Source organism: Phyllobates terribilis, unplaced genomic scaffold, assembly GCF_046119375.1.
Source record: "Phyllobates terribilis strain yellow unplaced genomic scaffold, ASM4611937v1 Scaffold_279__1_contigs__length_2497574, whole genome shotgun sequence".
NCBI classification, from domain to species: domain Eukaryota; kingdom Metazoa; phylum Chordata; class Amphibia; order Anura; family Dendrobatidae; genus Phyllobates; species Phyllobates terribilis.
Window position 1 is genome coordinate 2351231 of NW_027363039.1, and position 12653 is coordinate 2363883.

The window sequence follows — 12653 nt, forward strand, 5'->3', positions numbered from 1 at the left end:
GTGATCAGGCAGCGTTATTCTTTGGGTCAGTACGTTTACAGCGATACTACACTTACTGTATTTTTTTTTTGTTTTGGCGCTTTTACACAATAAAACAATTTTATAGAAAAAATATTTTTTTTGGATCGCTTTATTCTGAGCGCTATAACTTTTTTATTTTTCGGCTGATGGAGCTGTATTGGCGGATTTTTTTTTGCGGAACAAGATGACGTTTTCAGCGGTACCATTTTTATTTCCATTTTGCTTTTTTATCGCATTTTTTTCCACTTTTTTGTTTGGCAATATGATGAAAAAGCATAGTTTTTTGCTCCGTTTTTTATTTATTTTTATTACGATGTGCACAGAAGGAGTTAATTAGTGTGACAGTTTTATAGATCGGGTTGTTTTGGACGCGGCGATACCAAATATGTGTACTTTTTTGGTTTTGCATAAATATACGGATTTATTGGTGTAATATTTTATTTATTTATTTTTATTTATTTAGTGATTTTTTTTTTTAACAGTTTAAAAACATTTTTTTTTTACATTTTTACTTAGTCCCTGTATGGGACATTAATTTTTATTTTTCTGATCACTGATGTCATGCAATGTAATAGACATATATTACATTACATGAGATCTTTGCTGACTGTTTCACAGTCAGTGTGTCCTGCCAGGCTTCAGCTGCAGGCTGAGCCTGGCAGGACACCATATATGGCAGATCTGGAGGCGGTCATGTGACCTCCAGCTGCCATAGCAACGCCAGGTCCTGGAAGGTATCAGCGGTCTGTCGGAGAGGTAAGTAAGACGACTCCCTCTCCTCTGTCTATCTTCTATATGCCGCGATCACTATAGAAAGCGGCATATAGAACATAGCAAAGGGTTAACATCATTGGGACCTGATCCAATCAGGTCCCGATGATGTCCCCTGTCACAGCTAACGCTCTGCACCGGAATCGCAGCACTTGCAGGACCCTGGGGGTCCTGAGCGCTGCGAGACCACCCACCGTTTTTAAACGTCGGCGCTGCACAGAGCCCAGCAAGCGCCGACGTTTATCTACAGTGGGCCGTCGCGAAGCGGTTAAAAATGCCCCCAATGTAATTAACCCGTTGAGAGAAGATTTTTTTTAATTATCTTGCTTTGTCTTTATTACCTGTGAGCGGCGCTATCGCTGGCCACTCACCGGCATCACGCGACCCCCGGCTGCAGCCGGCTCTTGCTTCCCCTGATGTCGCGTCAAGTGAGGCGTGACTCGGTGATGCGATCCCCGCGGTGGACGCCGGGCTGTGGGTGGGGTTTCCCCGAGCGTCACACACAGCATCCACCGCGCACTTTCCCAATGAATACAAGGTAATTGTGATTCACAAAATGTTATACAATTGAACGGTGAAGAAAAACAAAATTACATTTTTACCGCTATAATGTTATTTTAGCCCCAGATTTTACATTTTCACAAGGGAAAATGGGTAAAGATGACCACATAATTTGTTACACAATTTCTGCTGAACGGGGCAATACCCCATATGTGGCTGTACTGTACTGCTTAGCCACATGGCGAGACTCGGGAGGGAAGGAGCAATATTTGACTCTTGGAGAACAAACTTTAGTAGAACAGTTTGCAGACTCCATATACAGAGCCCCGAAGTGGCAAAAGAGCAGAATCCCCCCTCAAGTGACACCAGTTTGGAAATTACACCCCTATGGAAATGTATCTACAGGTGTAGTGATGAATTTGACTCCATGGGTGCTTTCCAGAAACGAGCAGTAATGGATGTTGCGAAGTGAAAATGCAAATATTTCATTATAGTGGCCAGTATATTGTAGTGTCCGGTACATTGTAGTGCCCTTACGTTGTAGCGCCCAGTACATGATTCCCAGCTAGTGCTTTCTGGAGAAATAAATTGTCTCTCCCTGCTACAGTAATGCCAAACATGTGGATGCTAACTGCACACGGTGGGGCCCAGGAGGAGGGGGCATTTGGATTTGGGAGCGCAGATGTCACTGGATTTCTTTAAATGGGAGCCAAGTCACTTTTCCAGAACCTTTGTGCTACCAGTAATATGGACACCCCCTATATTACTGTTTACAGATGATGAACCTGAGTGGGGACTTGTTTTTTGTGGGTTGAGTAGAAGCTCTTAATGGTGGCATTTTGGGGTACACATCATTTTGGATCATATTTATCCTGTGCTGTACGCTGAACACTTACAGTGGGTACGGGAAGTATTCAGACCCCTTTAAATTTTTCACTCTGTTTCATTGCAGCCATTTGGTAAATTCTAAAAAGTTCATTTATTTTTCTCATTAAAGTACACTCTGCACCCCATCTTGACTGAAAAAAAGCAGAAATGCAGACAATTTTGCAAATTTATTAAAAAAGAAAAACTGAAATATCACATGGTCATAAGTATTCAGACCCTTCGCTCAGGCACTTATATTTTAGTCACATGCTGTCCATTTCCTTGTGATCCTCCTTGAGATGGTTCTACTCCTTCATTGGAGTCCAGCTGTGTTTAATGAAACTCATAGGACTTGATTTGGAAAGACACACACCTGTCTATATAAGACCTTACAGCTCACAGTGCATGTCAGACCAAATGAGAATCATCAGCTCAAAGGAACTGCCCAAGGAGCTCAGAGACAGAATTGTGGTAAATCACAGATCTGGCCAAGGTTACAAAAGTATTTCTGCATTATTCAAGGTTCCTAAGAGCACAGTGGCCTCCATAATCCTTAAATGGAAGAAGTTTGGGACCACCAGAAGTCTTCCTAGACCTGGCCGTCCAGCCAAACTGAGCAATCGTGGGAGAAGAGCCTTGGTAGGAGAGGTAAAGAAAAACCCCAAGATCACTGTGGCTGAGCTCCAGAGATGCAGTAGGGAGATGGGAGAAAGTTCCACAAAGTCAACGATCACTGCATCCCTCCACCAGTCGGGCCTTTATGGCAGAGTGGCTAGATGGAAGCCTCTCCTCAGTGCAAGACATATGAAAGCCCGCATAGAGTTTTCTCAAAACACATGAAGGACTCACAGACTATGAGAAATAAGATTCTCTGGTCTGATGAGACGAAGATAGAACTTTTTGGTGATAATTCTAAGCGGTATGTGTGGAGAAAACCTGGCACTGCTCATCACCTGCCCAATACAATCCCAACAGTGAAACATGGTGGAGGCAGCATCATGCTATGGGGGTATTTTTCAGCTGCAGGGACAGGATGACTGGTTGCAACTGAAGGAAACATGAATGCAGCCAAGTACAGAGATATTCTGGATGAAAACCTCTTCCAGAGTGCTCTGGACCTCAGACTTGGAAGAAGGTTCACCTTCCAACAAGACAATAACCCTAAGCACACAGCTAAAATGACAGAGGAGTGGCTTCAGAACAACTCTGTGGCCATTCTTGACTGGCCCAGCCAGAGCCCTGACCTAAACCCAATTGAGCATCTCTGGAGAGACCTGAAAATGGCTGTCCACCAACGTTCACCATCCAACCTGACGGAACTGGAGAGGATCTGCAAGGAAGAATGGAAGAGGATCCCCAAATCCAGGTGTAAAAAACTTGTTGCATCATTCCCAAGAAGACTCATGGCTGTACTAGCTCCAAAGGGGGCTTCTTCTCAATACTAAGCAAAGGGTCTGAATACTTATGACCATGTGATATTTCAGTTCTTCTTTTTTAATAGATTTTCAAAAATGTCTACAGTATTTTTTTTCAGTCAAAATGGGGTGCAGAGTGTACTTTAATGAGAAAAAAAAATAACTTTTTAGAAGTTACCGAATAGCTGCAATAAAACAAATAGTGAAAAATGTAAAGGGGTCTGAATACTTTCCGTACCCACTGTACATCGGGGTTTCCATCTAAATCTACAAAACACATGATTCAGATGACACCCCCGAGGGATCCATTCAGAATAATGAGGCAGCAGAGTTACACTGGACTCCGTCTAGCCTCTGGTCGACTGCGCTTTTATGCACGCTGAAAAAGATGGACATCACTGGATCATAGGCCAGACGGCGTCCACAGCGCCTCATTATACGGAATCTTCCCCCGGGGTTCTGTCCGAATCGCAAGCTCAGTCATTTATATGGCAGCATGAGACTTGTGTAAGAATAATATGGAAGTAAAAGATGGAAGTAATATTAAAAAACACAATTAGGAAAATTAAAAATGTGCTTATTAAATCATTAAGAAGAGGTGTGAATGCGGCCCAGTTATTCATCGGTGCGCAACCGGACTCTGTACAAGAGCAGCCGCGCCATCACCGGACGCTTCTGCTGTGATGTGGACGGCGGATAAAGCTTCACTGCACCGGAGACTTCATACAATATCACACACCGGTCATCGTCAGGCGCCGCTAATCATAGTCACATGCCAATCATCATCGTCATACACCAGTCATCATCATCACACACCGCTAATCATAGTCACATGCCAATCATCATCGTCATACGCCAGTCATCATCATCACACGCAGCTAATCATAGTCACATGCCAATCATCATCGTCATACGCCAGTCATCATCATCACACACCGCTAATCATAGTCACATGCCAATCATCATCGTCATACGCCAGTCATCATCATCACACACCGCTAATCATAGTCACATGCCAATCATCATCATCATACGCCAGTCATCATCATCACTCGCCGCTAATCATAGTCACATGCCAATCATCATCGTCATACGCCAGTCATCATCATCACACGCCGCTAATCATAGTCACATGCCAATCATCATCATCATACGCCAGTCATCATCATCACACGCCACTAATCATAGTCACATGCCAATCATCATCATCACACGCCGGTCATCATCATCACACGCCACTAATCATAGTCACATGCCAATCATCATCGTCATACGCCAGTCATCATCATCACACGCCGGTCATCATCGTCATACGCCGCTAATCATAGTCACATGCCAATCATCATCGTCATACACCAGTCATCATCATCACACGCCGCTAATCATAGTCACATGCCAATCATCATCATCATCACACGCCGGTCATCATCATCATCATCACACGCTGGTCATTATTACACACCTGTGGAAACATCTACAGGAATCTCCGCCTTCCCGTCACTCACACACGGCTGATCCCCCCTCGTCATCGCTTCTTCTTCTGTCTCGTCCTTCACTTTATTCTTAGTCGGATCTTCCTCCTGATATATCAGATGTAACAATCAGCACAATACAAGAAACTACCAAAATCTGTGACATCTATGACCTCGATCAGAAATGTCCCCCCATATACAGTTCCGGTACAGGGCTCAGCACCGTCTACCTGATGATCCTCCGGGATGTTGTGATTCTCCTCTGGACAGTCCTGGGGATACAGAGGACGGGGACATCTCTCTGGTGGATTTCTTTCCATGAGTCCATCTGTAGGAAACACATAGTGACAGAATACAGTGACATGTAAAAGTTTGGGCCCCAATGGTCAAAATTACTGTTATTGTGAACAGTTAAGTTGAAGATGAAATAATCTCTAAACGGCCTAAAGTTACAGATGACATTTCCTTTGTATTTTAGGCAAAACAATAAATAATAAATTATATATATTTTCATCTTTTACATTTAAAAAAAAATTCAATAAGGGAAAATGGACAAATGCAAAAGTTTTGGCACCCGGCAAGGTTAGTACCTAGTAGCGCCCCCTTTTGAAAGTATCACAGCTTGTAAATGCTTTTTGTAGCCAGACAATAGTCTTTCAATTTTTTTTTGAGGGATTTTCATTCATTCTTCTTTGGAGAATTCTTCCAGTTCTGTGAGATTCTTGGGTCGTCTTGCATCCTCTGCTATTTTGAGGTCTAGCCACAGATTTTCAATGATGTTCAAATCAGGGGACTATGAGGGCCATTGTAAAACCTTCAGCTTGCGCCTTTTGACGTGTGTTTAGTACCATTATCATTTGTCATCCTCTTTTCACCTTCAGCTTTTTTGCAGATGATGTTATGTTTGCATCAAGAATTTGCTGAAATTTCATGGAATCCATTCTTCCCTCTACCCGTTCCCTGTGCCATTGGCTGCAACACAACCCCAAAACAGGATTGATCCACCACCATGCTTAATGGTTGGCGAGATGTTCTTTTCCTAAAAATCTGTGCCCTTTTTTCTCCACATAACTTTGATCATTGCTCTATTTTAACCTCATCGGTCCACAAGACTTGTTTCCAAAATGCATCAGACCTTCTTAGATGTACTTTTGCATACTTCTGACGCTGAATTTCATGGTGAGGTCGCAGGAGAGGTTTTCTTCTGATGACTCTTCCATGAAGTCCATATTTTTGCAGGTGTCTCTGAAGAGTACAACAATGTACCACAACTCCAGAGTCTGCTAAATCTTTCTGAAGGTCTTTTGCAGTCAGGCGGGGGTTCTGATTTGCCTCTCTAGCAATCCTACTGAAAATTTGCTTGGTCTTCCAAACCTTATCTTGACCTCCACTGTTTCTGTTAACTGCCATTTCTTTATTACATTTTGAACCGAGCAAAAGGCAACTTGAAAACGCTTTGCTCATAGCCTTCTCCTGCTTTGTGGGCCTCCATCATTTTCAGAGTGCTAGACAGCGGATTAGAAGAAGCCATGGCTGCTGTTTATTTGGCACATTGTTAGAGTAGGCTGGGTTTTTATAACACTGGCCTTTCCTAATGATGATAGTGAACGAGCCCTTACCCTAACAGGCTAAGTAAGGTCTGAATCATTGGTCAAAGTTATCTGAGCACACAAATGTCCAAGCGTAATACAAAGGAAATGTGTCATCTTTAACTTTAGGTCTTTTAGAGATCATTTCATCTTCAACTTGCTTAACTGGTCACAATAACAGTAATTTTGACCAGGGGTGCCCAAACTTTTACATGCCACTGTAGATTGTGTCATGTGATCATGAGATGATGGGAGTAGTAGTAGATGGCCACAGAACCGACATGACAGTCTGCCCTCCTCACCCTGCTGATCGGCCCATATTGCGGTCGCCTCTTGTGCTCCATGTATAACCTCAACCTTAATATCAATCAGATCTTCACCCTAAAAAAGAAAAAATGTAAGATGAGCTCAGGTCCAATCACTTCATGGTCAGATATTGTGGGGACTTCAGTGTCGTCTACCTGATGATCCTCCGGGATGTTGCGATTCTCCTCTGGACAGTCCTGGGGATACAGAGGACGGGGACATCTCTCTGGTGGATTTCTCCTCCTGGATCCATCTGTGGAGACACACAGACTGAATACATGACCTGCCGTGTATCTGTCTATATATGAGACTCGTCTCTCAGAACCAGTAATTCTATGTTTATGTATCAGGGAATAAATTACATTGTTGTGGTCCTCACCCCCGATACCAAGGACCCAGCACATTGTGGCCTCAAGTATGAAGTGATAATCAGCGAGGCCAAAGCCTAATGCTCTGCACTTGGAGGATGAAGACCCCAAGGAGAGGGACAGAGAAGACCCTCGTCAGTCAGTGAAGGAGCCGTACTAAAAACACAACTTCTCCAAGTTTCGTCTCCACCAGGGATGGAACCACAGAGGAGCTGGAGAAAGCTCCACATTTCCATCCATTGGTTTCTTCTCTCCTAATTCACTGTATGGAGATTGGGGGAAGGACGGTGACCATTTACCAGTGATTGTATTTTGAGAGCTCATGATATCACCATGTGGACACGGCCTCCCTCCTGGACAGGATCCTCTGGGATCACTAAGAGGAGAGAACCTTCCGTTCTATTAAAAGACGGGTTACCGTGTTTTTCTTCTTCTTTAAATAGAGATAACTCTCAACATCCGCCTCGGTATAAACACTAAAATAAGCAGCAAGTTCTGCGTTTGTCTCTAAAGGAGGAAAAAAGGCACATGTACGACTAACGTACGAAGTCACAGAACCCGGAAGGATGGTGTTGTGGGGAGCACCCGGTACACAGCGGTTAGTACCTATCAATGTGTAGAAAGGACAACTAGAGAGCAGGCACCGGGGTCATGGGCGCTTACTGATGCACACGGGGAGCCAAGGAGAGATTGTCTGGTCAGACTCCACAGAAAAGCTCCATAATACATATTCTTCTGAACAAACATCCCTTTAAGGGAGACTTACAATTATTATTACCACCAGACCAGGATCTCAGATTGAAGTCCCCATCATTTTTGCTTTGTCTTCCAAAATTAGAACAAATATATATATATATACAGGGTGGTCCAAAAGTAGGTGGACAGAAAGTGTTATAAGGTTATGAAGGGGAGATTTATCAGACATGGTGTAAATTGAAACTGGCTCAGTTGCCCTTAGCAACCAATCAGATTCCACTTTTCATTCCTCACAGACTCTTTGGAAAATGAAAGGTGGAATCTGATTGGTTGCTAAGGGCAACTGAGCCAGTTTCACAGATCTAGTTTTCACAGATAGATCTCCCCCAAATCTGTTTTCTTTTCAGATAATTCAGAAAATTCAGATAACACATAATGGCAAATAATTTAAATACAGATCAAAGAAAATGGATTTTAACAGAGTATTGGAAATCTCAAAATGCTGAAACCGTTAGAGCAAATTGGGTTGAAACATTTGGTACTCAAGACCCAAAGAGACAAACCATTTACCGCATTCAATGCCACTGGCTCAATCCTTAATGCTCCAAAAACTGGTCGACCCAAAACAGTCTGTACAGAAGATAATAAACAACTTGCTGCTGAAACATTTGTTCAGAGTCCAAAAAAGTCCACCAGAAGAGCCTCTTTGGAATTGGGAATTTCAGGAGCTTCTATCATGCGAATCCTGAAATCTATTGGGTGGAAAGCTTATCGTCCACGTCTAATTCATGAGTTATTGGAGGATGATCCAGACAGGCGGCTGCAATTTAGTGTTTGATAAATCTCCCCCTTCATAACCTTATTACACTTTCTGTCCACCTACTTTTGGACTTTTTTATGTATGTATATATATATATATATATATATATATTTTTTTTTTATATATATAGATATATATATAGATAGATAGATAGATAGATAGATAGATAGATAGATAGATAGATAGATAGATATGGTTAGGTCCATATATATTTGGACAGAGACAACATTTTTCTAATTTTGGTTCTAGACATTACCACAATGACTTTTAAACAAAAATTCAGATGCAGTTGAAGTTCAGACTTTCAGCTTTCATTTGAGGGTATCCACATTAAAATTGGATGAAGGGTTTAGGAGTTTCAGCTCCTTAACATGTGCCACCCTGTTTTTAAAGGGACCAAAAGTAATTGGACAATTGACTCCAAGGCTATTTCATGGACAGGTGTGGGCAATCCCTTCATTGTGTCATTCTCAATTAAGCAGATAAAAGGCCTGGAGTTGATTTGAGTTGTGTTGCTTGCATTTGGAAGCTTTTGGTGTGAAGTAAACATGCGGTCAAAGGAGATCTCCATGCAGGTTAAACAAGCCATCCTTAAGCTGCAAAAACAGAAAAAACCCATCCGAGAAATTGCTACAATATTAGGAGTGACAAAATCTACAGTTTGGTGCATCCTGAGAAAGAAAGAAAGCACTGGTGAACTCATCAATGCAAAAAGACCTGGGCGCCCACGGAAGACAACAGTGGTAGATGATCGCAGAATAATCTCCATGGTGAAGAGAAACCCCCTCACAACAGCCAACCAAGTGAACAACACTCTCCAGGAGGTAGGCATATCAATATCCAAATCTACCATAAAGAGAAGACTGCATGAAAGTAAATACAGAGGGTTCACTGCACGGTGCAAGCCACTCATAAGCATCAAGAATAAAAAGGCTAGACTGGACTTTGCTAAAAAACATCTAAAAAAGCCAGCACAGTTCTGGAAGAACATTCTTTGGACAGATGAAACCAAGATCAACCTCTACCAGAATGATGGAAAGAGAAAAGTATGGCGAAGGCGTGGTACATCTCATGATCCAAAGCATACCACATCATCTGTAAAACACGGCGGAGGCAGTGTGATGGCTTGGGCATGCATGGCTGCCAGCGGCACTGGGTCACTAGTGTTTATTGATGATGTGACACAGGACAGAAGCAGACGAATTAATTCTGATGTATTCAGAGCCATACTGTGTGCTCAGATCCAGCCAAAAGCAGCCAAACTGATTGGACGTCGTTTCATACTACAGATGGACAATGACCCAAAACATAAAGCCAAAGCAACCCAGGAGTTTATTAAAGCAAAGAAGTGGAATATTCTTGAATGGTCAAGTCAGTCACCTGATCTCAACCCAATTGAGCATGCATTTCACTTGTTAAAGACTAAACTTCAGACAGAAAGGCCAACAAACAAACAGCAACTGAAAACCACCGCAGTGAAGGCCTGGCAGAGCATCAAAAAGGAGGAAACACAGAGTCTGGTGATGTCCATGAGTTCAAGACTTCAGGCAGTCATTACCAACAAAGGGTTTTCAACCAAGTACTAGAAATGAACATTTTATTTACAATTATTTCATCTGTCCAATTACTTTTGGTCCCTTTAAAAACAGGGTGGCACATGTTAAGGAGCTGAAACTCCTAAACCCTTCATCCAATTTTAATGTGGATACCCTCAAATGAAAGCTGAAAGTCTGAACTTCAACTGCATCTGAATTGTTTTGTTTAAAATTCATTGTGGTAATGTCTAGAACCAAAATTAGAAAAATGTTGTCTCTGTCCAAATACATATGGACCTAACTGTGTGTATATATATATATATATATATATATATATATATATATATATATATATATATATACACATATACATATACACATATATACACACAGTACAGACCAAAAGTTTGGACACACCTCATTTAAAGATTTTTCTGTATTTTCTTGACTATGAAAATTGTACATTCACACTGAAGGCCTCAAAACTATGATTTAACACATGTGGAATTATATACTTAACAAAAAAGTGTGAAACAACTGAAAATATGTCTTATATTCTAGGTTCTTTAAAGTAGCCACCTTTTGCTTTGATGACTGCTTTGCACACTCTTGGCATTCTCTTGATGAGCTTCAAGAGGTAGCCACCGGAAATGGTCTTCACTTCACAGGTGTGCCCTGTCAGTTTTAATAAGTGGGATTTCTTGCCTTATAAATGGGGTTGGGACCATCAGTTGTGTTGTGCAGAAGTCAGGTGGACACACAGCTGATAGTCCTACTGAATAGACTGTTAGAATTTGTATTATGGCAAGAAAAAAGCAGCTAAGTAAAGAAAAATGAGTGGCCATCATTACTTTAAGAAATGAAGGTCAGTCTGTCCGAAAAATTGGGAAAACTTTGAAAGTGCTACAAAGAAACTGGCTCACATGAGGACCGCCCCAGGAAAGGAAGACCAAGAGTCACCTCTGCTTCTGAGGATAAGTTTATCCGAGTCACCAGCCTCAGAAATCGCAGGTTATCAGCAGCTCAGATTAGCGACCAGGTCAATGCCACACAGAGTTCAGAGGTATGGACAAGCGACAGCAGATTAGGTGGAAAATCATTAGTAAATTAACCCCGACTCTGCTGAGTAACAATCAGACTCCGGTACCGAAAGAAATCATAGGAGAGAACGAACAGAAGAGTTGGGACATCTGTAGACAAAATGTGACCGATGCTCTAAGGAAGGTGAAAGTTTCTGAAAGAAGCCGCCGAGGACGAAGACTCAAGACTGATGAAGACGACAGCGGAGAAACCACGACTCACAGATCAGAAGAGAATAATCAGGGAATGAAAGCTGTGAGAAAATGTAGAGAAAACCAGAGCAAGTCCGGAGAAAAATCATCTATTATAGGACGAGGCCGAGAGACGTCATCACATCCACCGGAGCCAACAAGAGTCTCCTCTCACCTGGTGATGTCAGAGGCCGGAGCTCCTCCATCATCACCTCCTGGTACCGATCCTGGTGTCCTTCTAGATACTCCCACTCCTCCATGGAGAGATAGACAGCGACGTCCTGACACCTTATAGGAACCTGACGACACCGTCATCACTCAGAATCCTCCAGTGCTGTCCTGTATAATGTCCCAGCAGTCACCTCTCCAGTCATCACCCAGAATCCTCCAGTGCTGTATTGCATAATGTACCAGCAGTCACCTCCAGTCATCACCCAGAATCCTCCAGTGCTGTATTGCATAATGTCCCAGCAGTCACCTCTCTAGTCATCACCCAGAATCCTCCAGTGCTGTCCTGTATAATGTCCCAGCAGTCACCTCTCCGGTCATCACCCAGAATCCTCCAGTGCCGTCCTGTATAATGTCCCAGCAGTCACCTCTCCGGTCATCACCCAGAATCCTCCAGTGCTGTCCTGTATAATGTCCCAGCAGTCACCTCTCCGGTCATCACCCAGAATCCTCCAGTGCCGTCCTGTATAATGTCCCAGCAGTCACCTCTCCGCTCAGCAGCTCAATCATCTTGTTGCTGAGCTCTAGGATCTTCTTCTTCTTCCTCTCATGTATCGGAGGGTGCGGGGGAGGCTCTGTGATGGGGTCCGGGCTCCCCCCTCCTGACTCCTGGAGATGGATGATGGGAGTCACACCCTCCCCCGGTGTCTTCCTCACTATTGTGTAATCCTGTGTATGGAGAGAGACACTTAGGGAGAAGAATTCCTTCCCGACTCCAGATCTGACAATCAGTAGAAATCCTGGGATCAATAACCGTCTCCAGTAATCTGGGGCCATAACCTGGAATATTATT

The 12653-nt window shown here is 42.9% G+C and overlaps 1 protein-coding gene and 1 pseudogene across 1 annotated transcript in view; both read right to left on the reverse strand.

Annotated features, from left to right (window-relative positions):
- LOC141220285 (uncharacterized) overlaps window positions 1-5154 on the reverse strand; it is a 65799-nt pseudogene extending 60645 nt beyond the window's left edge.
- The window catches only part of LOC141220281 (uncharacterized), a 131449-nt gene that overhangs the window by 105686 nt on the left and 13110 nt on the right, over window positions 1-12653 (reverse strand). Inside the window, exons 3-6 of the mRNA XM_073666243.1 lie at window positions 12347-12529; window positions 11808-11931; window positions 7098-7195; window positions 5763-7017 (exon numbers count right to left, since the gene is read on the reverse strand). Coding sequence (XP_073522344.1) covers window positions 6778-7017; window positions 7098-7195; window positions 11808-11931; window positions 12347-12529 — 645 coding nt within the window. The 3' untranslated portion in view covers window positions 5763-6777. Of the gene's footprint in view, window positions 7018-7097; window positions 7196-11807; window positions 11932-12346; window positions 12530-12653 lie in introns of the transcript that reaches the window.